Below are 26,801 nucleotides of genomic sequence, written 5' to 3' on the forward strand. Positions count from 1 at the left end.
CTCCTCTCCTGCTTTTCCTTCTCCTTTCTTGTTTCTTCCTTCTTCTTTTTCCTCTTCTGTTTCCTCCTCTTCTGCTTCCTCCTTCTCCTTTGCCTCCTCTTCCTCCTCTTTCATTCCTATTCCTCATTCTTTCTTCTTCCAGGTTCATTTGCATTCACTGTTCCAGATCCTAGAATCATCCATTTCTCCAGGGAAATAGGCCTCTTTTTACTGATATTTACCAGGGCCAGTTGTGTAATTTTTCAAGCCAAGGGCAAAATGGAAACAGAGTTCTTGTTCAAAAAGCAGGTAGCCGGTGACTTTAACATTATGCAACAGAAATCTATTTCTTTCTTCTGTGATCTCTTCACATGTCATGTGCATTTTATTTGTCCTTTAGTATTTTTCTCATCACAGAAAACTGAGCATTTTAAATTGTTAGGAAAACTTTTAAACATTCACCTTTAATTATGCAATGTCAATTCTAAAGGCAAATGTACAAGGTAGTCATATTTCATAGCCTGCATACCCACATTGAGTTTATCCATACCACAGTAGTGAAAATGTTATACACAATCAATGCAACTGTTTTCATTACACCTCAAAAACAATTTACAGTTTATCCCATTGATTTGTTAATGAGTTAGAACTTAAAAGAAAGTGACTAGATTGTCCTAGTTTCCTTTCCCTTCACATCCTCAGCTGGAGAGGTGGGCTAACAGTGAAGTACCATGAATGACAAAGGTTAAGACAGGGCTCCTTGGTCTTGGAGAAGAATACACTGCCTTCTTTCTGCATTTGAATAAAAAAAAACTTAAACAGAAATGTCAAGCATTTCTCAATATGAAAAAAATTTGAAAAATAAAGATCTTAAACAGTATACTATTGTAAACTAGGCACAAAGTTATTCTGAAAATATCTAGAAATTATATATCTTATGTAATAGAAAGTTTATATCCATTAAAGAACAGCACCCTACTTCCCCCAACCCCAAACAACATGCTATCCTTTTTTTCCAAGAATTTATACACATAAACACACACACACACACATATACACACACACATACATATATATTTCTTTTGTACTGGGAATTGAAGCTGGGGACATTTAACCACTGAACCACATCTCCAGTCCTTTTCTGTATCTTAAGAAGAGATACAGGGTCTCACTGTGTTGCTTAGGGCCTTGCTGAATTGCTGAGGCTGACTTTGAACTCTTCTTCCTCCTGCTTAAGCCTCCTGAGGCACTGGGATATTTTCATGTTTCACTATTTTAAAAAATTCACGTACATGATATGAAACAGTAATTGTCCTTTACTTAGTGTAATTTCAGACTTATTAATATTGTCACAATTGTCAGGATTTAGTTCTTTTTTAAAGACAAAATAACACACTCCTTTAGTTATCCATCTGTCATTGGCATGGAGTGTTTCTGTACCTTGGCTCTTGTGCGGGATGCTATAAAGAGTGTGCAAGTGTTGACATCTCCTAGAGAGCTTGATTTCAATTCATTTGGATCTACACTTACAGGAAGGGTGGCTGTAGCATAGTCATTCTGTTTTTGATTTTTAGAGCAAATTCCATACTGATTTCCATAATTGTGATAGCATTTTCCATTTCCAAAAATAACGTATGAGCATGACGTTTGTCCATATCATCTGTAGCAGTACCTTTTTCCTTTTCTGTTGATAATGACCATTCTGACAGGTGTGTGGCAACAGATTGTTTTCTTTTTAGTATTTGACAAATTACAGCTGTATATATTCATGGGTAGGAGGTGTTTAATTTTCAAATACAATAAAATTATTGAATTAAATTGATATGTGAAAAGCCAGGAGGAGAGAGCATGGGGGAAAAAATGGCGTGGGAGCTATCCTTAAGCAGTCAAATTCCACGGGGTAACAGGGGACCAATAAAGGAGAAGGATACTTGAAAGCTGACTGATGAACCAATAGCTAGCTAGGATGTTCACAGACTGACAAGAAGTTGGGAGGCGAGGAAATGACTGCAGCATAAAGGGCAGGGGAGCAGCTTTATAAAATAAACACGGTGTAGTGATCAAAGCAGAGTGATCATATTTGTACTCTTAGACTGATGGAGAGAGATTGGTAAATGGGGCCCCAGTATTTTCTTATAGGAATTTTAAAAATTCAAGTCTCACATTTGCATTTTTAGTTCCCTATGAGTTGATGTTTCAGTAAGGTGTAAGACAAGGTTATGATTTCTTTACTCCCTACATAGTTATCCAGTGTCCTCAACACCATTTGTTAGAGATTATCCTTTCTTCATTGTGTATTCTTGGCTCCCTTCTCAAAGATGAACTGACAGCATATGCATGGGCTTATTCTGGTTTTGTTTTCTGTGCATCGGTCTGTACATTGCTGCAATTTTACAAACACAGTTTTAATTCCTATAGGTCTATAATATATTTTAAAATCAAGGGGTGTGATTCTTTCAGCTATGCTGTCTTGAGGTTTCTTTGGCTGATCAGGGTCCTTCTTAGCCCATTTGTGCTGCTACACCAGTACAACACAGAATAGGTAACTTATGAAGAATAGAAATTAGTTTTCATAGTGTTCCAGATACTAGGATTCCCAAATCAAGGCACATTCATTCAATTATCAAGAGCACAAGTAACAATAAATGTTGGTAAGAATGTGGGGAAAAGGTTCACTCATGCATTGCTATTATGAGTGCAATGTGGTGCAAACCCTCTGGAAAGCAGTACAGAGATTCCTCAGAAAAAAATTGAAGTGGAATTACCATTTGACCCAGTTATCCCACTCCCTGGTATATATCTAAAAGACTTAAAATCAGCACACAACAGTGACACAGCCACACCAATGTTTATAGCAGCTCAGTTCCCAATAACTAAGCTATGGAACCAACCTAGGTGACCTTCAACAGAAGAATGGATAAAGGAAATGTGGTACATATATACAATGGAATATTAATAAACTACAAAAATAATAAGTTTATGACTTTTGCTGGTAAATGAATGGAAGTGGAGACTACCATGCTACTGGAAATAAGGCAATCCCCTCAAAATAAAGGCTGAAAGTTCTCTCTGAGATGCAGATGCTAACACACTATAAGATGGAGAGGGAAGAACAGATTCCAATGGATTAAACAAAAGGAAATGAAGGGAAGGGAGGGAGAATGTGAGTAGGAAAGACAATAGAAAGAATCAGACATAGCATTCCTATGGTCATATATGTATCAACGATCAGTAAAATTCCACATCATGTACAACCAGAAGAATGGGTTCCTAATTGTAATAACTTATTCTCTACTCATTCAAATCTCCTGATGGTATATATCAAAATACACTCTATTGTCAAATAAATAAATAAAATTAATAAAAAGATGCCACCATCTGGGGAGGGCTTTCTTGATGCAGCAAAAGACACACCCACTCAAGAGGAATACATCTTCATCTTCTGCAACTTCTTTCTTCTTCCACTTTTTCTTCCTAGTTCCTCATCCTACTGAATAGTACTTCCAATATTTAGGGTGTTTCCCCCTTCAGCCTGCTCTCCCACATGCCAATCATTTCTGCAAACACTCTCACAGTTGAACCCAAATTTATCCAATCCTAGGCATTTCCTAGGTTTCTATCAATCAAACTGGAAATTCAAGAAGTTGTAAACATTTGCATGGAGGTTTTTTGGTGGACATCAGCTTTCAACTCCACTAGACAAACACAGAATGTGTTTGCTAGAAATATGATTAGACTGTGTTCAGCTTTGTAAGAAATGCCCAACTCCTTTAAAGTAGCTGTACAATTTTTTGATCCTGCTGGCAATGAATGATAATTCCTATTAAATCTCTTCCTACACACAGGAATTTACATTGTCAAATTTTGGATTTAAGCCATTCTTATAGTGTAATTAATTGCCATTTCCTTATAAGCCATGATGTTGAGCATCTTTTTCTGTGTTTATTTGCCATCTTTATATATCCTTTTTTTTTTTTTTTTCACTTGGTTTGTCCATAGCACTATTTAACAGATCAGCTAATAGTTCTTGAGTATTTTTCTGCCAGGCATTGTTCTTGGTGATTAACTAATTTAATTTTCATTTTCCTCCACATTATCCCTATTAAGTGGTAGGATTATTGTCATCATTTTGTAAACATTTGCATGGAGGTTTCTCGGTGGACATGAGCTTTCAACTCCACTAGATAAACACATAGAAATGTGTTTGCTAGAAATATGATTTGAGATTTAGGAATGTGAAATATTTCACTCAAGGTCTCCCAGCTAGCAAATGTTCCAGATAGAATCAGAACCCATGGAATCTATGTCTAGTACAAATGTCCTAATTTTTATATTCTGTGTCACTTTGAGATAGAGTCTGCTTTTTTCCACATTTTTTATTGGTGCATATGGTTGTATATAAGGGTGGAATATGTTGTTATATATTCGTGCATACACACAATATAACAATATAATTTGGCCAGTATTATTCCCCACAGGCCCCTTCTCCCTCCCCTTACCCTGTTCCTTTCCACTCTTCTACTGATCTTCCTGTTTATGGGATGTCGCTGCAATTTTCATAACCTTCTTCCTTTCTAACTTTCACATATGAAGGAAAACACATGACCCTGACCTTCTTAGTTGGCTTACTTCATATAATGTTCTTATATTCCATCCATTTTCCTGAAAATGACATAATTTCATTCTTATTTATTGCAAAATGCTAATCTATTGTGTATAGATGTCACATTTTTATCCATTAATTTGTTGATGGACATCTAAACTCATTCCATAGTCTGCCTCTTGTGAATTGTGATCCCATAAGCATGGGTATGAGTGTACCACTATTGTATAATTTTAATTGTTTTGGATAAATACTGAGGATTTGTATAACTGGGTCATATGGTGGTCCCATGTCCAGGCTTTTAGGAAACCTCCATACTTATTTCCATAGTGGTTGTCTTAATTAACAATCCCACTAAGGAAACCTCCATACTTATTTCCATAGTGGTTGTCTTAATCAACAATCCCACTAACAGTGTAAAGTGTTTGATTTTATCCTCATCCTCTCCAGCATTTACTATTTTTTAAATTTATTTGTTCTTTTTAATTATATGTGACAGTAGAATTATTTAGATATATCATACATATATGGAGTGTAACTTCCCATTTTTGTGATTGTACATGATGTGGGGTTTCACTGATTTGTATTCATATATGAACATAGAAAAGTACTATGATTCATTATACCCTTCCCTCCTCCCTCTTCCCAATTTGGTGAGCCTGCCTTCTTCTCTGCCTGCATTTACTGTGAGTCAGCACCACATATCAGAACATTTGGCCTCTTGTTTCTTGGAATTGGCTTATTTCACTTAGCATGATAATCACCAGTTTCATCCATTTACCTGCACATGCCATAATTTTATTCATTGTCTGAATGATGTTCCATTGTGTATATATACACCACATTTTCTTTATCCATTCATCTACTTTTTAAATTTTAATTAAAAACAATAAATTTACATAGGGCAATATTGTTTGATTCATTTTGTTATTTTTTCCCTTCCTCCCACACCTCCAAACCCTCTTTTCCCTCTATACAATACATTCTTACCACCCTCCTTGTCCCTAACCCTAAACCTACCCCTAACCCTAACTCTAACCCCTCCTACCCTCCATTACATGTCCTCATCCACTTATCAGCGAGATCATTCATCCTTTAGTTTTTTGAGATTGACTTATCTCACTTAGCATGATATCCTCCAATTTCATCCATTTGCCTGCAAATGCCATAATTTTATCATTCTTCATGGCAGATAATATTCCATTGTGTATATATACCACAGATTCTTTATCCATTCATCAACTGAAGGGCATCTAGGTTGGTTCCACAATCTGGCTATTGTGAATTGAGCATCTATGAACATTGATGTGGCTGTATCTCTGTAGTATGCTGATTTTAAGTTCTTTGGGTATAGGCCAAGGAGTGGGATAGCTGGGTCAAATGGTGGTTACATTCCCAGCTTTCTGTTCCAGAGTGGCTGCAATAACTTGCAACCCCACCAGCAATGTATGAGTGTACCTTTTCCCCACATCCTCGCCAGCACCTATTGTTGCTTGTGTTCTTGATAATCACCATTCTAATTGGGGTGAGATGAAATCTTAGGGTAGTTTTGATTTGCATTTCTCTTATTACTAGAGATGTTGAACATTTTTTCATATATCTGTTGATTGCTTGTAGATCTTCTTCTGTGAAGTGTCTGTTCATTTCCTTAGCACATTTGTTGACTGGGTTATTTGTATTCTTGGTGTATAGTTTTTTGAGTTCTTTATAGATTCTGGAGATTAGTGCTCTATCTGAAGTATGATTGGCAAAGATATTCTTCCACTCTGTAGGCTCTTTCTTCGCTCTTTCTGATAGTTTCCTTTGCTGAGAGAAAGCTTTTTAGTTTGAATCTATCCCAGTGGTTGATTCTTGCTTTTATTTCTTGTGCTATGGGAGTCCTGTTAAGGAAGTCTGATCCTAAGCCAACAAGTTGAAGGTTTGGACCTACTTTTTCTTCTATAAGATGCGTGTCTCTGGTCTGATTCTGAGGTCCTTGATCCATTTTGAGTTGAGTTTTGTGCAGGGTGAGAGATAGATACTTAGTTTCATTCTGTTGCATATGGATTTCCAGTTTTCCCAGCACCATTTGTTGAAGAGGCTATCTTTTCTCCATTGCATATTTTTGGCACCTTTGTCTAGTATGAGAAAATTGTATTTATTTGGGTTTGTGTCCATGTCCTCTATTCTGTACAATTGATCTACCTGTCTATTTTGGTACCAATGCCATGCCATTTTTGTTACTATTGCTTTGTAGTAGAGTTGAAGATCTGGTATTGTGATACCCCTGCTTCGCTCTTTCTTCTGAGGATTGCTTTAGCTATTCTGCGTTTCTTATTCTTCCAGATGAATTTCATAATTGCTTGCTCTATTTCTGTACAGTACACCATTGGGATTTTAATTGGAATTACATTGAATCTGCATAGCACTTTTGGTAGTATGGCCATTTTGAGAATATTAATTCTGCCTATCCAAGAACATGGGAGATCTTTACATCTTCTAAGGTTTTCTTTAATTTCTCTCTTTTGTGTTCTGTAGTTCTCATTGTAGAGGTCTTTCACCTCTTTTGTGAGATTTATTCCCAAGTATTTTATTTTTTTGATGCTATTGTGAATGGGGTAGTTTTCCTAATTTCTCTCTCTGAAGATTCATCACTTATGTATAAAAATGCATTGGATTTAAGAGCATTGATCTTGTAACCTGCTACTTTACTGAATTCACTTATGAGTTCTAAGAGTTTTCTGGTGGAATTTCCAGGTTCCTCTAAATATATAATCATGTCATCAGCAAACAGGGATAGTTTGAGTTCCTCTTTTCCAATTCATATCCCTTTAATTTCTTTGGTTTGTCTAATTGCTTTGGCTAGAGTCTCAAGAACGATGTTGAATAAAAGTGGCATAAGAGGGCAACCCTGCTTTGTTCCAGTTTTTAGGGGTAATGCTTTCAGTTTTTCACCATTTAGAATGATATTGGCCATGGGCTTAGCGTAGATGGCCTTTACAATGTTAAGGAATGTTCCCACTACCCCAATTTTCTCTAGTGTTTTGAGCATGAATAGATACTGTATTTTATTGAATGCTTTTTCTGCATCTATTGAAATAATCATGTGATTCTTAACTTTTAGTCTGTTGATATGGTGAATGACATTCATTGATTTCCGGATGTTGAACCAACCTTGCATCCCTGGGATAAAACCCACTTGATCGTGGTGCACTATCTTTTTAATATATTTTTGTATGCAATTTGCTAAAATTTTGTTGAGAATTTTTGCATCAATGTTCATTAAGGATATTGGTCTGAAATTTTCTTTCCTTGATGTGTCTCTGTCTGGTTTAGGTATCAGGGTGATATTGGCTTCATAGAATGGGTGTGGGAGGGTTTCCTCCTCTTCTATTTTATGGAATACTTTGAGAAATATTGGAATGAGCTCCTCTTTAAAGGTTTTGTAGAACTCGGCTGAGAACCTGTCTGGTCCTGGACTTTACTTTGTTGGTAGGCTTTTGATGACCTCTTCTATTTCATTGCTTGAAATTGATTTATTTAAGTTGTGTATGTCCTCCTCGTTCAGTTTAGGTAATTCATATGTCTCTAGAAACTTGTTGATGTCTTCGAGGTTTTCTGTTTTGTTGGAGTATAGATTTCCAAAATTGCTTCTAATTATGTTTTGTATTTTACTCGTGTCTGTTGTGATATTTCCTTGTTCATTCCGAATTTTAGTAATTTGAGTTTTCTCCCTCTTTCTCTTTGTTAGTGTGGCTAAGGGTTTATCAATTTCGTTTATTTTTTCTAAGAACCAACTATTTATTTTGTTAATGTTTCCAATTGTTTCTTTTGTTTCAATTTCATTGATTTCGGCTCTGATTTTAACTATTTCCTGTCTTCTACTACTTTTGGTGTTGGTCTGCTCTTCCTTTTCTAGGGCGTTGAGTTGTAGTGTTAAGTCGTTTATTTGTTGATTTCTACTTCTTTTGTTGAATGCACCCCATGAAATATTCTTCCTCTAAGTATGGCTTTCATAGTGTCCCAGAGGTTTTGATATGATGTGTCTTTGTTCTCGTTTACTTCTAAAAATTTTTTTTATTTCCCTCCTGATGTCTTCTGTTATCCATTCATCATATAACAGTGTATTATTAATCTCCAGGTATTGGAGAAGTTTCTGTTTTTTATTATGTCATTTATTTCTAATTTCAATCCATTATGATCTGATAGAGTACAAAGTAGTATCTCTATCTTCTTGTATTTGCTAACAGTAGCTTTGTGGAATAAGACATGGTCTATTTTAGAGAAGGATCCATGTGCTGCTGAGAAGAAAGTGTATTCATTCTTTGTTGGATGGTATATTCTATATACGTCGGTTAAGTCTAAATTCTTGATTGTGTTATTGAGATCTATGGTTTCCTTATTCAATTTTTGTTTGGACAATCTATCCAGTGGTGAGAGAGGTGTGTTAAAATCGCCTAGTATTATTGTGTTGTGGTCTATTTGATTTCTGGAATTGAGAAGGATTTGTTTGACGTAAATGGATGAGCCAATGTTCGGGAAATAGATATTTATGATTGTTATGTCTTGCTAATTTATGCTTCCCTTAAGCAGTATGTAATGTCCTTGTTTATCCCTTCTGACTAGTTTTCACTTGAAGTCCACATTATCTGAAATGAGGATGGATACTCCAGCTTTTTTGCTGTGTCCGTGTGCATGGTATGTTTTTCCCATCCTTTCACCTTTAGTGTATGTTTATCTCTTTCTATGAGATGAGTCTCTTGCAGGCAGCAAATTGTTGGATTTTTCTTTTTAATCCATTCTGCCAGTCTATGTCTTTTGATTGATGAGTTCAGGCCATTAACATTCAGGGTTATTATTGTGATATGATTTGTATTCCCAGTCATTTGACTCATTTTTGTTTTTTGACATGATTTGGTTTCCCCTTTTTTTCACTATTCCTTTAGGCTAGTTCCTCCCTTTGCTGATTTGCATCGTTGTTTTTCATCTCTTCCTCATGGAATATTTTGCTGAGAATGTTCTGTAATGCCAGCTTTCTTTTCATAAGTTCCTTTAGCTTTTGTTTATCATGGAAGGATCATCCATGATCCTTATTTCATCGTCAGATCTGAAAGTAAGTTTTGCTGGGTATAAGATTCTTGGTTGGCATCCATTTTCTTTCAGGGCTTGGTAAATGTTGTTCCAGGTCCTTCTAGCTTTTAGGGTCTGGATTGAAAAATCTGCTGATATTCTTATTGGTTTCCCCCTGAATGTAATTTGATTCTTTTCTCTCACGGCCTTTAAAATTCTGTCTTTATTTTGTATGTTACATATTTTCATAATAATGTGCCTTGGTGTGGGTCTGTTGTAATTTTGTGCATATTTGGAGTCCTATAAGCCTCTTGTACTTGGTTTTCCATTTCATTCTTCAGATTTGGGAAATTTTCTTTTATTATTTCATTGAATAGATTGTTCATTCCTTTGGTTTGTTTCTCTAAGCCTGCCTCAATCCCAATAATTCTCAAATTTGACCTCTTCATGATATCCCATAGTTCTTGTAGATTCTGTTCATGGTTTCTTCCCATCTTTTCTGTTTGGTCAACTTTGTTTTCAAGATTAAATATTTTGTCTTCAATATCTGAGGTTCTGTCTTCCAGGTGTTTTATCCTATTCGTTACGCTTTCTATGGAGTTTTTAACTTGGGTCATTGTTTCCTTCATTTCAAGGATTTCTGTTTGTTTTTTTTTTTTTTTTTCAATATCTCTAACTCCTTATTGATATGATCTCTTGCTTCCCGTATTTGCTCCTTTAACTGTTGATTGGTGCGATCATTTAATGCCTGCATTTTCTCTTTCATCTCCTCATTTGCTTTTAATTATGTACTTTCTGAACTCCCTTTCTGACATTTCTTCTGCTGTGCTGTCATTGGGTTTTATTGATATAGTATCTAGGTTTGTTTGGGACATTTTCTTCCCTTGTTTTCTCATATTGGTCAGATATCGGTGGGACTTTGTGATATTGCAGAATTCTTCTATTGGCTTATAATGTCCCTGTAGATTTCCAGTGTATCACCTTCCTTCCTTCAGTAGCTTGAAGTCTTGGAGTAACTTGATAATGCAGTGCTTCCAAGGAAAGCTGCCCCTAACCTGCTACTGGTTCCTGGACTTGGAGCTGGCTCTGTGTGGAAAGGCTCTCACTGGGGGGGTCTGCTCCGAGAGGCTAGCCTGGAAAGGTGCTTCCCGCCTGAGGGGGCTGGGCTGCAGGCTGCGTGGAGAAGTTCCTGGCTGCCCTGTCCTGGTTCCTAAGCAATCTGTGGGCAGGAACTCACTGCCCTGGTTCAGGGACTTGAAGCTTGCTTCTGTGCAGACAGGCTCTCACTGGGGTGCCTGCCCCGAGATGCTGGAGAATCTGGCCCTGTGGGAAGAGCCCACTGCTGGAGTCCACAGAGCTGCCTGGGAAGACTCTAGCTCCCCTTGGCTACTCTAATAAGCCACCCGAATCCGGGCCTGCCACCCGGGCAGCGCTTCACTGGGTGGGGGATACTCACCCTGTGGCTCTATTTTAGTCTGAGTCTCTCAATGCCTCCCCTTTTTGAATCCTGGGTTCTGGAGCAACTGGAGATGCAGTCACCCTCTTGTCCGCCATCTTGGATCGCCCCATGGAAAAAGCCTGTGGCTGGGGGGGCCGGGGACAGGTCCGCATGGAGAGGTCTCTGGCTGCCTTGCTCTGGTGCCAGAGGCTGCTTGTGGGCCGGAGGTCTCCGCTGGCTTGTGGACTTGTGGCTGGCTCTCTCCATTCATCTATTGATGAATGGTTGTTCAATAATTTAGCTATTGTGTATTTAAGTGCTACAAACATTGATGTGACTGCATTACTGTAGTATGCTGATTTTTAAGTCCTTTGGGTATAGACCAAGAGTGATATAACTGGGTCAAATGGTAGTTCCATTCGAAGTTTTGTGAGGAATCTCCATACTGCTTCCCAAAGGGGTTTGTTGTCCCACCTGTGTTTACTCATTTTTACAAGCAAATATATAGTATTCTTGAGGGATTGTGAAAAAAAATATTGCTACAAGACAGTTCCCCAAGAAAAATGGAAGGACTGTGTGCCTCAGGTGCAGGGAGAAAAAATTGGTCAAACTTAAAACCTCTCCCAGCAAATCCTTTCCTAATAACAATGGGAACTAAAAGAAAGGGGCAGATACTGAGTTCTGGGCCCTGAACTTTGATCTTCCCCCATTGCAAATTATCCCTAAATGGAGGCACAGCAAATATTGAATCTCTGGGAAGCAGTAGATCCCAGAGAAAGTAAAACTATGGTCAAGATTGGAGTGCTCATCCCTCAGGATATGAGCTTCTCTACCCCCAGATAATAATGAGTTTCAACCTTTTGACTTTCTCAGTTAGTTTTAAACTGTACAGCTAGCCCCTGAATGTCAAAACTTCATGTTCACAGTCTCCAATGAAAATATAAAACCCAGAGTCCTTTTGTAACTCCTCCATATCCAGAAAATGGGCTCTCCTGTGCCTGACTGATGGACTTTGCTGCAGAATAAAGGAAAGCTTGCTGAACCAAGGTTTGCTTTGTATCTCCTGCCTCTGTCATTTGTGGGTCATGAACTTACAAAGTGGACCACTGTTACATCCTGGCCTAAGAGGTCATGCTGTCAGATCTTAAAAGGGGAGACTATTTTGTCCACAGGCCATTATTTAATACTAGTGGAACCCATTTCTGAGTTTTTTATGACTGGCAGCTTTGATCCCCACCCTCAATAAGATAGGCTACTTAATTGCTAGAAATGACTGTAATGGGCCCCAAAAATGTTTTTTTTTTTTTTAATGTAAAGGTAATCTGTGAGTTTAAGCATTTTATTTTACTCCTTTGTCCCAGAATGGCAGGAATATGGAAATGTGTGTGGACCCAATTGAAGGTTACCAAAAATTTAGACTTAAGGACTAAAAGCACACAGTCAAATATACAGTCATGGGCCTTGGTACCTTCACATCTGTACAGCATGGATTCCAACAATTAGCCCAATTAGCATCAAATGCTTTTTAATGTCTGTTCAGCAAGGACTCTGTTAAATGATTGTTGTATTAAAACATCATCTTTTTCTTAGGTTTATATCCATAGGTGGCCCATTCTCCTAGAATATTTCCCAAGAAAGAATCTATAAGATCAATACAGTATTACCCACATCTTAAAGATCCAGAAACAGATACAAGCAAAACATCATAGAGACAGACAAAGAAGATCCCACAAACTGTAGCTAATAGTTGGAGCCTTTAAAGCAGACCAGATAGGGGAAAATACCCCCAAGTTTCCAACTCCAAATTAGCCATAACTTTTACACCAGTAGTACCACAAATGTCCTGAGGAAGAAGGACCAAATGTGTAGAATCAGGGTCTTGATATGTATAAGAAAAACTTGGCTCAGTTCAGGTCCCATGGTAGCTCAGACCCTTGAATTCATGGGAGCAAGCACTCTGGGATGCCTGGTCTGAGTCACGGCCCCAATGGATGCACACAGAAAACCACTCCGGACACAGGAACTCATACAAGAGATTCTATTAGGTAGATGACCAGAGTGTCTGCTCTCAGGGCTGGGAGAGAGAGAGAGAGAAAGGTGGAAGCTTCTCTTAAGTGGTGGAATTTCATGGGCTAACAACAATTGGGCCAATTGCTGATGACAAAGTTCACAGGTTAATGATGGTCGGAGCAGTGGCTGCAGAGAATTTTTGCAGACTGACAATTTGGGTTGTAAAATGGTGTGTGTATGTGGGGGGAGCAGCATAATGGTGGCAGCAAAATGGTAGCTCTGATGCCAATAGTAGGTACACAGAGGAGCTTAGGAAATGGCCAAGCTGTGGAGACTTACTGTAAGGAATCTGGCTTCCCCCACCACCTGTCAATCTGTGTTCGCCCTCCTCTCCAGTTACAGGAATTTCCGGCCTCCCCATCACCTGTCAGTCTGCGTTCTTCCCACCTCTCATGTTACAGGAATTTCTGGCTTAGGCTGTCATAATCTTTCTGCCTCCCACGTTACATTCTAATATGTCATTGGTCCATCAGTCAGTCTGTAAGTATTCTCCTCCGTGATTGGTTCCTCTCAGCCCACGAAATTCCTATGTCTAAGAGAAACCTTGCACCATGCTCTCTCTTTCTTCCCTTTTCCCCCCTGAGCAGATGTGAATCATCTGCATAAAATAAAAGTTCCTTGTGTGAGACCTGTATCTGTGGAGCATTTTCTGGGAGCTAGCGATGAACCATAACTGCCCTTAACACTTACTGCTTTCAGTTTCATTTTTTTTTCAAATTAGACCACAATGGAACAATCCATAGGTTTTCAGGAAAGGAAGGTGGGTATTCCCTGTAGCAAAAGGGGCTCTGGAAGTTGCTGGGATGGTCTCTCTATATTTCCCTTTACTCCCAGAAGGATTCCCTCTGATTTAACTCAAGGCATACTAGCCTGTCTCCTAGCATTCCAGCAGTCTGCTCTCAAAAAATTAGCCTTACCTCCTCAGCATGGAAGTGTGATTGCATGAGGTGCCAGTCCTGCCCAAGAAAGCCAGAGTAGTGGCTGCTCTCAGGTCTCATCTTGGTCTCCAGTTTTGTTACTGAAAACTTGGTCCGTGTCACCAATGTCAATCCATTAAAAAGGACATGATTTTGAAGTTCTATTTATTTGTGAGCAAAGGGGAAACACAGGGACTCCTGACCCAGAGGCAGTAGTTCTACACTTCAGGAAAAACAGAGCTATTTTAGAGAAGGTATAGAACCACTGCATTCCAGGTGGGCCCTGGCAGAGGGTCTCAGGTGCACCCTGATGGTGTATTAAAATTCACTTATAATTTGGGATTCAGCCACTTCCTAGTTCTTCTGGTGACATTGCCTTCCAGTGGAGAATATAAAACTCAAGGAAATCTTGTTCCCTGCCCCAAGGTTAGGGAGGGGGAGAGAGAGAAGAGAAAGATACAAACAAGTCACTTTTAAAATAAGCAGCAAAGGTTTGTTTAAAAGTCACAGTGGACCTGTTATCCTCTCACTTCCATTTTGAAGTTTTTCTTTTATTTCCCCACATTAGAGTTCACTCTGTATAAAATGAATTCCACTGTTTTGAAATGTGGCAGGCATTAATTTATGTTTCAACCCAGCAGAGGATAGGAAAGTTCCTTCACCTTTAAAATAACCTAGGTGTGTGTGTGTGTGTGTGTGTGTGTGTGTGTGTGTGTGTGTCTGTCTGTCTGTCTGTCTGTTATTGTTGTCCTTTTTTGCTTTTTTGGGGAAAGAGTCTTGTTGGGATGCCCAGGCTGTACTCACTCTTTTGGGTTCATGCTGTCCTGCCTCAGCTTCCTAAGCAGCTGGGACTGCAGGCAGAGGATGCCATGTCACATCTACTTTTTATCTAAAGGGAGTATTTTTTGTCTAACCCTAAAACCCAGTAGTTTCCAGTCTACTCTATATTGTCTCCTTTTCAGGAATGTCATGTAAATGGAGTGAAATAAGTACCCTTTGTATTCTGGTATCTTTGACTTAGCAAAATGCATTTAAGTTTCATTCTTGTTGTAGAGCTAATCAGTAGGCTACTCTTTTTTGACGCATACACATTTCTTGGAAGAAGTACATTTTCTTCTCCATGAATTTGCAAAAGAATGCCTGCATTCTTTCCAACTTACCATGCCACTGAATGAAGCTGCTGTCAACACTTGCATATGCAGCAGTGGTCCACCTAGGGCTTTGGATATAGTCCATGCCAGGCTACCACTGAGGTTTCTTTTAAAATGAACAAGTTTTCTTTTCCTCTTCTCCTTCTCCTCCTCCTTCACTTGGGGGCAGGGAACAGAATTAAATTTTTTCCATTCTAGTCCCAATTATCTGTCTTTGAGCACTCACCCACCAATGGAAACAAGTAATTAAGACATCAAGGATGGCACCAGAAGATCTCAAGAATTGCTGTCTCCCAAAGTAACATGTGAATTCCACTTCCCCCACAGGGATTACCTGCCATGTAGTCTCTGAATAGCTTCCAAAAAAAAATTACCAGTTCCCTTCAATGAGCAGAATCACAGCCTCTGGGTCTGGAGTTCTCTGTGCTTCCCCTTTGGTAGCAAAGCACTAAACCTACATTCTTTGTTTTTCTCAAACCCATGACCTCCTTATTAAATTTGCATTCAGTGACATGACTTCAGTAACATACACTATTTCTGTGGGCATCAGTTTACAAATAATTTGGGTAAATAATCACTGTGTCATAGGATAACTTTATTAAGAATAAAAACTCAGGGCCCCTTCTCCAGAAGAACATATTTGATTTCCCAACAATAATCAAGGAGACTTCCTATGATCTGCAATCAACCACTGTTTGTTATTCTTGTGTTTTGTGTAAAGTCCTGTTACTTATGAGTTGTTAGTGGGATCTTCCAGTATTTTAAATTTTATTTCCCCAGTGGCATGTGCTGTTAAGCATCTTTTCAGATGTTGATATGATGTCTATAGAGCTTGTTTGGTGAAGGATCTTTTTTTGTCTCCATCTTTCCCCTCCACTCTTGTCACTTTCTGCCACACTGTGGCACAGTATCCTATCATTTTAACTAGTTGGACATGACCATGAATCTAGGCACTGCTATTGTGGATTTGATAATTTTATCATTTAGAAGGTATATATGCTGCAACCTATTTTACAACTTACCTCTAATTTTGGCTATTTCTCTACATCATAATTTTGAAGACAAAATTACCAGAGAAGAGCAGTGATACCATAAGTCAGTAGAAGATATATGATATTGTAATATTTCCCACAGTTTATCTGCTGAAATATTCTGTGACATATAATGTGCTCCTCTATTTAGAAATGCAACTCTATTTTTTTTCCTTTTTCTAATTTGAACAATACTACAAATGCATACTTTCCACGGCATGAACTATCAAGGACAGCAATTTTCCATGTATTCCTCTATAATTTGAATTTGACATTGTGAACTCATGTGAAACACTTTCCCAGAAAATGAAATGACTCTTGATACGTAAGGCAACATACCCTTTTGTAGCTGCTGCTTACATGAATCCATAACAAGAATTCTTCTTCCTTTTCAGATACCTTGCAAGGTGGCCCACACTATAATCCCAGGGACATAGAAGAATGATCCAGGATGATCACAAGTTCAAGGTCAGGCTTGGAAAACTTAGGAAGGGGCTAAGCAAATTATTGATAACCTGTCTCAAAGTAAAAAGGTCTGGGGACATGTCTCAGTAGTTAGTCAATGCTGGGTTCAATCCCTGACCCCAAACAATGATAACAAAATGATTTGGACCCAATTTTCTAAAATGCAATGAAACATTTAGAAATTATATTTTGGCATTTTTAGAATCATGCCATCAAATCACTTTTATTTTTGAGAATATTTTATCTGTTCATGAAAACACTGAAAACTATTTTTAAAGATATATTTATACATGTGCATTTTTATGGGGTACCTTATGGTAATTCAGTACATTTGTATAGGTTGTAGTATTCAGATCATAGTAATAAGCATTTCCATCTCTTCAACTATTAATTATTTTTATGTGTTGGGAATTGAATTTTGAAACATATTTTAGATTGTTTTAACCAATAGTTACTGTGCTATGCCAAAGAAGTACCAGAAGGGATTCCCTGACTCTGCTCCTGGTGCCCCTCACTGATCTCTTTCCATCTGTCCTCTCTCTCTTCTTCCCATTCTCTGATGACCACTATTCCTTTCTCTTCTACTAGATTTATTTATTGCTTTTCACAAATAAATAAGAACATGTGATGTTTGTCCTTCTGTATATGGTGTATTGCATGTGAAATAATGAAGTCATTGGGCACTTTTCATTATGGTCAGATGCACATAACAGAAAATTTACAACTTTGATGCTTTATTATAGTGCAGGTTAGAGGCAGCTAGCATATCCATACTATTGTGAAAACAATTATCATCCATCTCCAGCACTTTTTCTTCTTCTCAAACTACCCCTGTGTATGTATCAAATAGGAATTACTCACTGACTCCCTCCCTCAGCCCCTGGTAAATATTCTATTTTTCTGTCTATAAAATTTTCTACTCATATTTCTACCTTCTACATTAAACTATTATAGCATTGGTTCTTCTTTTAGAAATTATTTTTAGCTGAAGATGGACAAAATATCTTTAATTGATTAATTAATTTTTATGTGGTAATCAGGTTACAAACCAGTCCCTCACACATGCCAGGCAAGCACTCTACTACTGAACTATAATTCCAGCCCCAGCATTTGTTCTTTTGTGATTGACATTTCCTTGTGATAATGTCATCAAGGTTCACAAGTAACTTGCTCAAAAATTTGTTCTTCTGTTCCAAGCTGAATAATATTCCATGGTATGGCCAGGCTATGTTTGGTTTGTATATTCAGATGCTTTTGGACATTGAGTTGTTTTTTCATTGGGCTATCATAAATATTGCTACTAGAAGCACTGATATTCATGTGAGTTGAGTTCCTACATTGAGTTCTTTCAAACAGATCAATAGAAGGACAATTGTGGTGGTGAACACATGTAACGCCAGTGGCTCAGGAGGCTGAGACAGGAAGATTAAGAATTGAAAGACAACCTCAGCAAAAGCAAGACACAAAGGAACTCATTGAGACTCTGTCTCTTAATAAAATACAAAATAGGGCTGGGGAGATAGCTCAGTTGGTAGAGTGTTTGCCTTGCAAGCATAAGGCCCTGGGTTCGATCCCCAGCATCGCAAAAAATAATAAAAATAAAAGAAAAGAAAATACAAAATAGGGCTGGGGATGTGGATCAGTGGCTGAATCCCCAGAGTTCAGTCCCTGGTGCCCCCCTAACATGAACACAAAAAAATAAAAAGAGAATTGATGGATCAGATGACAATTCAGGGAATAAAATATTGATATATTTGGTTGGGCAAAATACAACTCACCGAAGCACTTTTTAAAAAGTGCTGTACACTCTTAATGTTTTATAAGTGGCTACCCAAGGCCAAGAACATGAGACCCACCTCATAAAAGTCACTTGATGACCCCGAGCAGACAGTTTGGGCCCTTACGTGATTTTAAAAAAGTAAATGATTGCTGTTTCTGTTACATATTTTTTATCCTCTTGTCTCAAAGTAAACAGATTTAACAAAACATGCATATATCCATATTCACTTAACCCAGGGATCATATACTCTCTGCTGTGATATACTGTTCAGAAGCCAGTGTTTTGGTACATTCAGAGAAATTACCTATCACTCTAGTGAAACATGTTTTGTCTTTCCCAAAAAGGATTTAAAGAAGTTAATAATTTGTTTTTCAGTACCAATTAGCAACAAAGGACTGGTTGTGGCATAACAATTAGCCACCATCTTCTGGATAAAGTGACAAAGAGGGTTATTGTTCCACATAGTTCTTAAGGAAGACAAGATACAGTCCAAACAATACATGAGCATGAAGAAACTCATGAGCGGCAGAATGGTCCTGGTGGCCCTCTGTATAGGAGATATTTTGGGAGAAAGACTGGTGGTATGAAGTTGCTGGAAGTGCCTCTTATGCCTGCACAAGAGGGCCACCATGTATCCACTTGAGAGGGTCATGAGCCCTATAAGGAATCCATCCCAGAATATACCTAATATGGAAGTTAAATGTCTGAGGAAGTAACTCATTGATAAAATTATGCAGGGTTCAGTAATAATTATAAGACCATGTGAGGTCACATTGGGGATGGCAGTAGGAAAGATTGAGAAGTGAGCACTCAGGGACATGTAGAATACCCACAAGAACACAAGGGAGCACAGGCTCTTATGTGGGAACTTATGTTTGAACTTTGCCAGGCAGGAGCTTCTGGGGCTGAGGGTGATGGCCTGAAGGACACTTAGCAGGCAGGTGGCACAAATGGAGAAGTCCCTCAGAAACCTGTAAAAGTAGACAACTGATTTATAATTGTTGTCATCCCACAAGATCTGAGGCACAAAAATATTTGTAGCAGTATACCCAATAATTAGCAACATCCCTATGTGGATTAGTGCCAAGAGCCAAATGATGATGTTGGTAGGCTTCAGCTTATGCTTGAGAAGGCACCTGAAGATGTGGGAGAGAAGAAGGAAGGTGTTGGTTTAGATCCCAATGCCAACTTCAGAGAAAAATGCATTTCTTATGCTAATATGATCATACAGTTGGTTGGTCATTTTCATCTTTTGGGCTTGGAATCACATTATATCTTAGGAGAAAAGGAAGAGAAAGTCTTTATTTCAAATAGGAGCATCATCATCAATCTCTGCCTCCACTCTTATCATCAGGAAATGTGTTCAATCACCCCAACACACCCTTTTCTCCTTCACTACTCAAGTCTGTCTGACACCCTCCAGTTGCCATTCCCATATTATTACCAAATGAGATTTCGATTATACAACAATTGTTGGTTTCTCACTGTACATCACCTTTTGTATCCATTCACAATTACCATATGCTATTGAAAATAGTTCTAGGTAATAATTTTATCTTTGTTTTTTCTGGGGTATTACTAGGTTTATATATATATATATATTTTTTTTTTTCTCAGTTCTGGGGATTGAACCTGGGGGCTTTGTGCTTTCAAGGTAAGCACCCTACCAACTGAGTTACATCCTCATCCCATATTTATCTTTCTCATCTTGATAAAGCCCCAGGTACATATGAAAAGCTCTACAATATGTTTTGAATTCAATTGGGAGGAATACATAGTAGTAGAGAATCCCAAATTTGTAAAGAACTAAATGTCAATGGAGTAGGTTTACAACTAATATAGCATTTCAGTGTTGTCTTTATTCTCATTTATTACCAGATGTATATCTTAAAAATATGAACTGAGACAAAATTAAGAAAAATACACTGTAAGACACATTGAATTTGCATCTGTGATCTTCCATTGAGTTCAAGAATGACCTTGATCAGTCTATGATGGTAAACACTGATCATCTCATCTATGAAATATGGGCAGTCAGATGACATATATTCTACAAATATATGTTAAAGTAGATGAAGTACCAACTGTGGAAATGTTTCAGAAATATAATGACCTTAAGAAATATTTGTCATTATGATTTAATTATACCATTCCTCATGCATGTGACATGGGAGGTTTAATTTATTTCCTTTTACAATGACTACTTCTGTTCCTTTCTCAAATTTTCCATGATGTTAGAACATTTTAGCAGTATCTATAGAAATATTTTTGGTGGTATTTTAGTACTGTCTTTAAATTCTAGTGTAACTATCTGTCTTAAATTCTGTTATTATTATCACCAGAATACTATCCTAAGTGAACCAAGTCCAGTTATCAAATATTAGTAGGAATATATTCTAATATTTTCTATTCAATCATCTGTACTTTGGGTGGTAATTAAAGTCAGAGTTAAAGTAGATTCAGAGTCATTCCATTATAAGGTTTGCATTAAAGAAACAGCATGCCACCCAAACCTGAATGGACCTCCTAAAGAGTTCCAATTTTCTTCTCCATGAAGGAAACAATTTTTCACTTTGAAGACCAAAGCACAAAAGTGCTACTGAAAATTTTATATCAAACTACTGATGGAATATTTTTCTATAGAAGGCACATTTGTGCTGTAACTCAAATGTCTTAAAATACACATGTATGTTAAATCATTTATAACCACATATTGAAAAATGACAATCATAAGAAAATCATGTGTGTGAGACTAAACCATTTCATGATGCTGTAGAAATGTTGCTCTAAAAGACAAGATACTACAAAAAACCAGAAAAGTTAAATATTGATGAGCATGGAGTACTATTTAAAATACAAGGTGATGTAGATACTTGGTTAAAACATTGAAGAGTTGATTCTTGTTTATTTCAATTTTTAATTGAAGTCTACTATTTATATTTGAATATGGAGCCCAGCATTATAATTCAGTATGTGTATAGAGTATGTTGTGATCTTATCAGTGTACTTTCCATCTTCTCAAACATTGTCATTTTTATGTTTCAAACCTGCCAACACTTCTCTGGTTATTTTGAATTGTGTAAGTAGTTATCATATACTGCCATCATGCTATTGTGCTATTGAACCCAAGAGTTACTTTGCCCTCTTAACTGTTTTTGGCACCCCTCATCCATCATCTATCTCATTCTCATTCTTATAATAGGTTTAGGAAGTTTTCTGATTTTGGTCTTTTTGTGATCAACTGTTTCATGTTCAATGCATGAGAGCCAACATGCAGTATTAATGGAAAATGAAAACTCTCTACCATCACTAGGGAAGATGATCTTTTCCCCAAGCAATGATCAGGTAAAGTGACATAATTTTCTCCATTCACTCATTCAATGTTTTGGGGTTGTCTCCCATAATGTCTAGGAAGAAGAAAACAAAGATATAAATCGAATGTCCATATGTGTCCAAGATTTTGTGGGTCGCATTTGATTAGTTCTTTTTGTAAGATCTATGTACTTGTAAATACTATGTGCCAATTCTAATAAATTTACTTCACATTGTTAAATATTATATGGATTTTTCTATGGGATAAGTTGAAATAATCCATATTACCATGTAACAACTGACTTTAAAAAATTGCTTTAGGCCAGGTGCAGTGGCGTATTTCCATAATACCTCTGGCTTAGGAGCTGATACAGGAGGATTGCAAATTCAGAACCAGCCTCAGTAATGTAGCAAGACCCTAGGAAACTTAGCCGTACTCTACCTCAATATAAAAAATAAAAAAGCCTGAAGATATGGCTCAGTGGTTAAGTGCCCTGAATTAAATCCCTGGTACAAAAAAAAAAAAAAAAAGTTTTAATATTACCTTTTCTCAACAACAACAAAATGTGTATTATGAAACAAAACAGAAGAAATTACATTCTTTCACATCATTTCTGTGACATACAGACTCTTATTTAATTCATTTAAACATTAGAACCTTACCAAAACAAAGTTTTCTAGCACTCATTGAATAACATGTTTTAATTACCTGTGTCCTAAGGCTACTGGATGATATTAACTTCACTTTCATTGAGGAGTCTGCAGTCCTACAACCTGGACTAATGAAAAGCACAGTCTAGGAAATCAGGCAACAGACACAAGCTCTCTGCCATCAGTGGGGTGTTGTCAGAAACACTCCTTGAGTTAGGGTCTCAGGAGTGTTGCTGCCAGTATAGTACCTGGATGTCCTCTTGTACCAGGTGCAAATATTGTACCTTGCAACTGGAGAACGGAAGCTGCCCCCAGACTTGATATTCTGTGTGTAAGAATGTGTAAATCACAAAGAGTTTAATATAAATTTCTAAAATAGTTCTCACTTACAGAATCCACATCTGATAACAAGAAGGAAAAGCTAAGTCAATAGATGAGTAAAACAGATCACATATGAAAAATAGAAATGTCCCAAAAAATTCAGAACTTTTTTGTTGTTGTTAGAGCTGATAGTGAATATTGGGGTGTCCTCATAGTTACAGCTCCCTTTATATTCAGCTCCCTTTATATCTACATCAAGGAAATATTTAGGTTAGACATTGTGCCATCCTGCTGTCACCAACATCATGGGCAGTCATACGATACATACATCATCATACCTGTTCCCCCAAACCAGTGAGAATGTCTCAGGCAGTGGACATGAGCTGGATGCCAGGACAGAAGTAGAGAGAATTACAGGAAGAAGACACCCCTCAGCAGTCCCCACTTTGAGTCTGGGTTCTTAGGATCTTTGGGGTGGGCAGATTCCAGGATGAAGGAGTGAAGGGAACACGCATCTGTTCTATCATCTGCAGTGTGAGCATCTTCCTGCCTCTATCTCAGGGATGAGATGACAGATAAATCCTATTATTTATTCACCACTTAGCTTTGCATGTGCAACCTCATGTGCTTTGGACTGTCATTATCACAAAGCTCAGCTTCACCACTGTTGCCACTCTCCCCCTTCCCCCCTTCTATTCACTAAGGAAAAAGTGGACAAAAGGGATTTGGGTGGTGAGACTGGTCTTGTTTCAAGCAAGTGGGTTTGTGACTGAGGTCAATGTTGGCAGCACCCTCTGCCTTTTAGCACCACTTGTGGTGAAAATCTATGAGCACTAGAGAGAAATGGCTGGCACCTCAGGGAAGCCAAAGCCATCACTAAGCAGGTGTGAGTCCTGCAGGTATATTTGCTGGGAAATACACAAATTCCAGTAATGTAAGGAGCAAAACCAGGGACAAATATCTGGACAAATGAATGATAGTTATTTGTGACTAGTCAAAGTGACAATTATTGGTTGCTTTTTAAATTGTTTGGGTTGTAAAGTACATCTCAGGGTTCACACTTACAGCTATGATATTGATATTACAACTATTTTAAATTTCATCTGAGAAAAACTATTAGAAAAAAAAGTGTTCTTTTAAAGTAAAGAGAAAGGAAGTCCCCAAGGTGCTTCTTTGCAGACCCCAAGCTGTCATTACTGGAAAACTCAAGCAGTTCTGCAGGAAAGTCTATCTATCTGATTGATGTGCTGTAAGATTTGAGTCCTGCTTTCCTGTGTGACAGCTTTTCCTATTCTGTCTCATCTTGTACTTTGTGTCTTAGTGAAAAAAAAGGAGCTATGTTCACATTTATCTGCTCAAGCTGATGACATGGAAAACCAGGTTTTGTTAAAACAACAACAAAAAAAAAAAAAAAAAAAAAAAAACTGAAAGCTAAGTACAGTGACCAGGGCAGGCTGGGATTTGAGTGACCTACATGATCTTCTAAGCAAAATCAAATCCAGGCATTTCCATTGTGATAGAAATTGCAAAGGGTACTTTTATTTTTTAGTGACTGAATTTTAAAGAACTAATGAACATTAATACTTTTTCTCAAAATTGTGAATTATATTCTTGGGTGGTGTGGCTCCACGAATGGAAAATTGCCACTATGTTCATTAGATTTTTTTTTAAAATGTTTAATGTATGTCCAAATCTTGTCATTTTGATTGATTCTCTTATTTAACATTTCCTAGCTGATACAGTACAGGGTAAGGAAATTTTTAATTTGTAAATTTAATTTGAATGCAGACTTCACCACAAGATATAAGTATATATTTTATACCAGTGCAAGTTTCCACTGTATGAAATGAGGTTTTGATCACAGAACCTCATTTTCTTCTAAAGAATGCAAACCTTACAATTATTCAAACTATGGAAGTCACTTACATTAATAATAGCTCTTTTTTATTTTTAAACATGACAGAAGCAATAAATAATAAAAATATTAAATTAAAACTTACAGCTTTCTTGATAATATATATCCAAATAAGTAATGTATAAAGTCTGTAGCATAGATACCTTATGTAAGCTGTTTCACTAGATGTCATTAAACTTAAAAAAGTGGAAAATTAAGATTAATTGATATTCCCTATGCAAAAACTTGACTAATTTTAGGAGGTTTTAAATGAGAGACTAACATTCTTAGAAGAAGGACTGTTGGATCTGATATCTCCTCTGCAACTAGTGAAAACCTCACTAGCAGGCTCAAATTTTCTCCTTCCATAGCCTCTCTAGGACCCACCTGCATTCTATTCTGCATCTAAGGAAAGAGCAGCATAGATCCAGATGGCTGAAGCAGGGGAGGATTCCAAGCAACTGAGAAGAAGCCAAAGACTTGTAAGTTTTTAGGAAAGGGTGTTTTTATGTCATGTATCTCCAGGCCTGTAATTTTAATGTCTGTAGAGAGGTGACAAGATCCCACTAGAGAACACAGAACTGTGGCTTTCCCAGTGGAACATTGCAGGGGCACCTGGCTCTCCTTGCAGTGCTTGACAGAGTTCCATTCAAGGATGATTGCAGAGACTCATCCTAAAAGGATTGTATACCAGATGTATGCCTCCCTAGCTTGGATGTTATTCTGTGGAGTTTTCCTAATATTACTCACTTCAGTCTGAGGATCTTGCTAGAGGTGATAGGAATAATTCTACAAATTTCCAGAAAAACATCACGGAGACAAAACACATGTTGAAACCCTGTGATGTTAACCTCACTACAGGAGAATGTTTTTATTGTGTTAAAAATCAAGCACTGCATTTACTGGCACAGCCAGAACCTGTTGGGGCACAGAAACTTATATATAACAATGTTTCCCCAAGTTCTAAGCACAAAGCACCTCCCACAGTAGCTACTAGATATGGACTAGCTTATTTTATCTATGGCAAGCCCTGGTACCCCCCCCAAAGGCAAGCCCTTAGAGAAGGTAGATATAGATCTCCCCCTGTCTCCTACAGGGTGGTTTAATCCAGATGATGGTTGTGTTTATGTGTGGTGGTAAGGTAAAAGAATAAGGTTTCACAACATTCCCTCCTTCCTACAAAGAATATGTCACCCCTATAATAAAAGTTGGTACATAATAACCATTGGGACCGCGGCCCTCCTGTAACCCTTAACTCAGCAATTTAGATATTAACCAGAAGGACCTAGTAGAGATGGTCACATGACATTATTTGTCTATCGCTTTACCGCAAAAATAATAAAAATAGTCTTAGGTCATATAGAGTTTAGATATTAAGGAAATAAACATTGTATTAGCTCATTGACATAGTTAGATATTCTTAAAATAATTGTGATTAAGTAAGGATAATTTGTAAGGTTACTGTTTTCTCATAATCTTTCAGTAAAAACAATATCTGCCTATGCTTTGGAAACTTCTTTGATTTTATTAATCACAAGCCTGTTATCAAAGCCTGAAGAAAAATGTATATAAACCCAGCCTTCCCCAGAATAAAGTGGGATTGATTGCACCAGAACTAGAGTCTGTGTCTTTCATTCTCCATCCATCGCCGACGCTGTCTCCTGCACCCCGTTTACCAGTGTGGAACCCATGGACTCCTGCTAGGGCTGGACCCTGGCAGAACATGTCACCCCTCTCTTAATTTTACTTTATTCTCTTGTTGATAACAGCAGTCCTGAGAGACCTGGGTTCTGAACATTTTGCTAAGTTCTCTGGACACATCTGGAGAGGAATCCTGTTTGGTATTATGTCCTGGTAATGTTGTGACCTTTGTTACTCTCATTCTTATCCTAAGATCAAATTAGCCCAAACCCATTCCACAGTTTACATAGCCTCTAGTTTGGGGTGGGCTATTTCTGGCAACTCCCATGGTTTTGAGTGGCTCTGAGAGTCTGCTTCCTACAGTGGGTAATGGACCCATATTCCCTAGTCTGTTCTCATATGGAGCACCTGGTTTCTGGGTTGTGTTGGTTCTGTATGCCACCATTTTAAAACTTGTAAATGTGTTATAAGCTCCAAGTAATATACTAAAATTAATCTA

General features: G+C 37.7%; 2 protein-coding genes across 2 annotated transcripts in view; one reads left to right on the plus strand and one right to left on the minus strand.

Annotated features, from left to right (window-relative positions):
• The window catches only part of LOC306637981 (uncharacterized protein), a 108,321-nt gene that overhangs the window by 28,653 nt on the left and 52,867 nt on the right, over positions 1-26,801 (plus strand). The gene's annotated exons all lie outside the window — the stretch shown is intronic.
• Positions 18,791-19,549, minus strand: LOC306670439 (vomeronasal type-1 receptor 90-like; the record flags this gene model as incomplete). Its single annotated transcript, XM_079155084.1, has 1 exon — positions 18,791-19,549. The coding sequence occupies one exon, from the start codon at positions 19,547-19,549 to the stop codon at positions 18,791-18,793; it is 759 nt and encodes a 252-aa protein (XP_079011210.1).

This window comes from Sciurus vulgaris, assembly GCF_902686455.1.
Source record: "Sciurus vulgaris genome assembly, chromosome: 10".
NCBI classification, from domain to species: domain Eukaryota; kingdom Metazoa; phylum Chordata; class Mammalia; order Rodentia; family Sciuridae; genus Sciurus; species Sciurus vulgaris.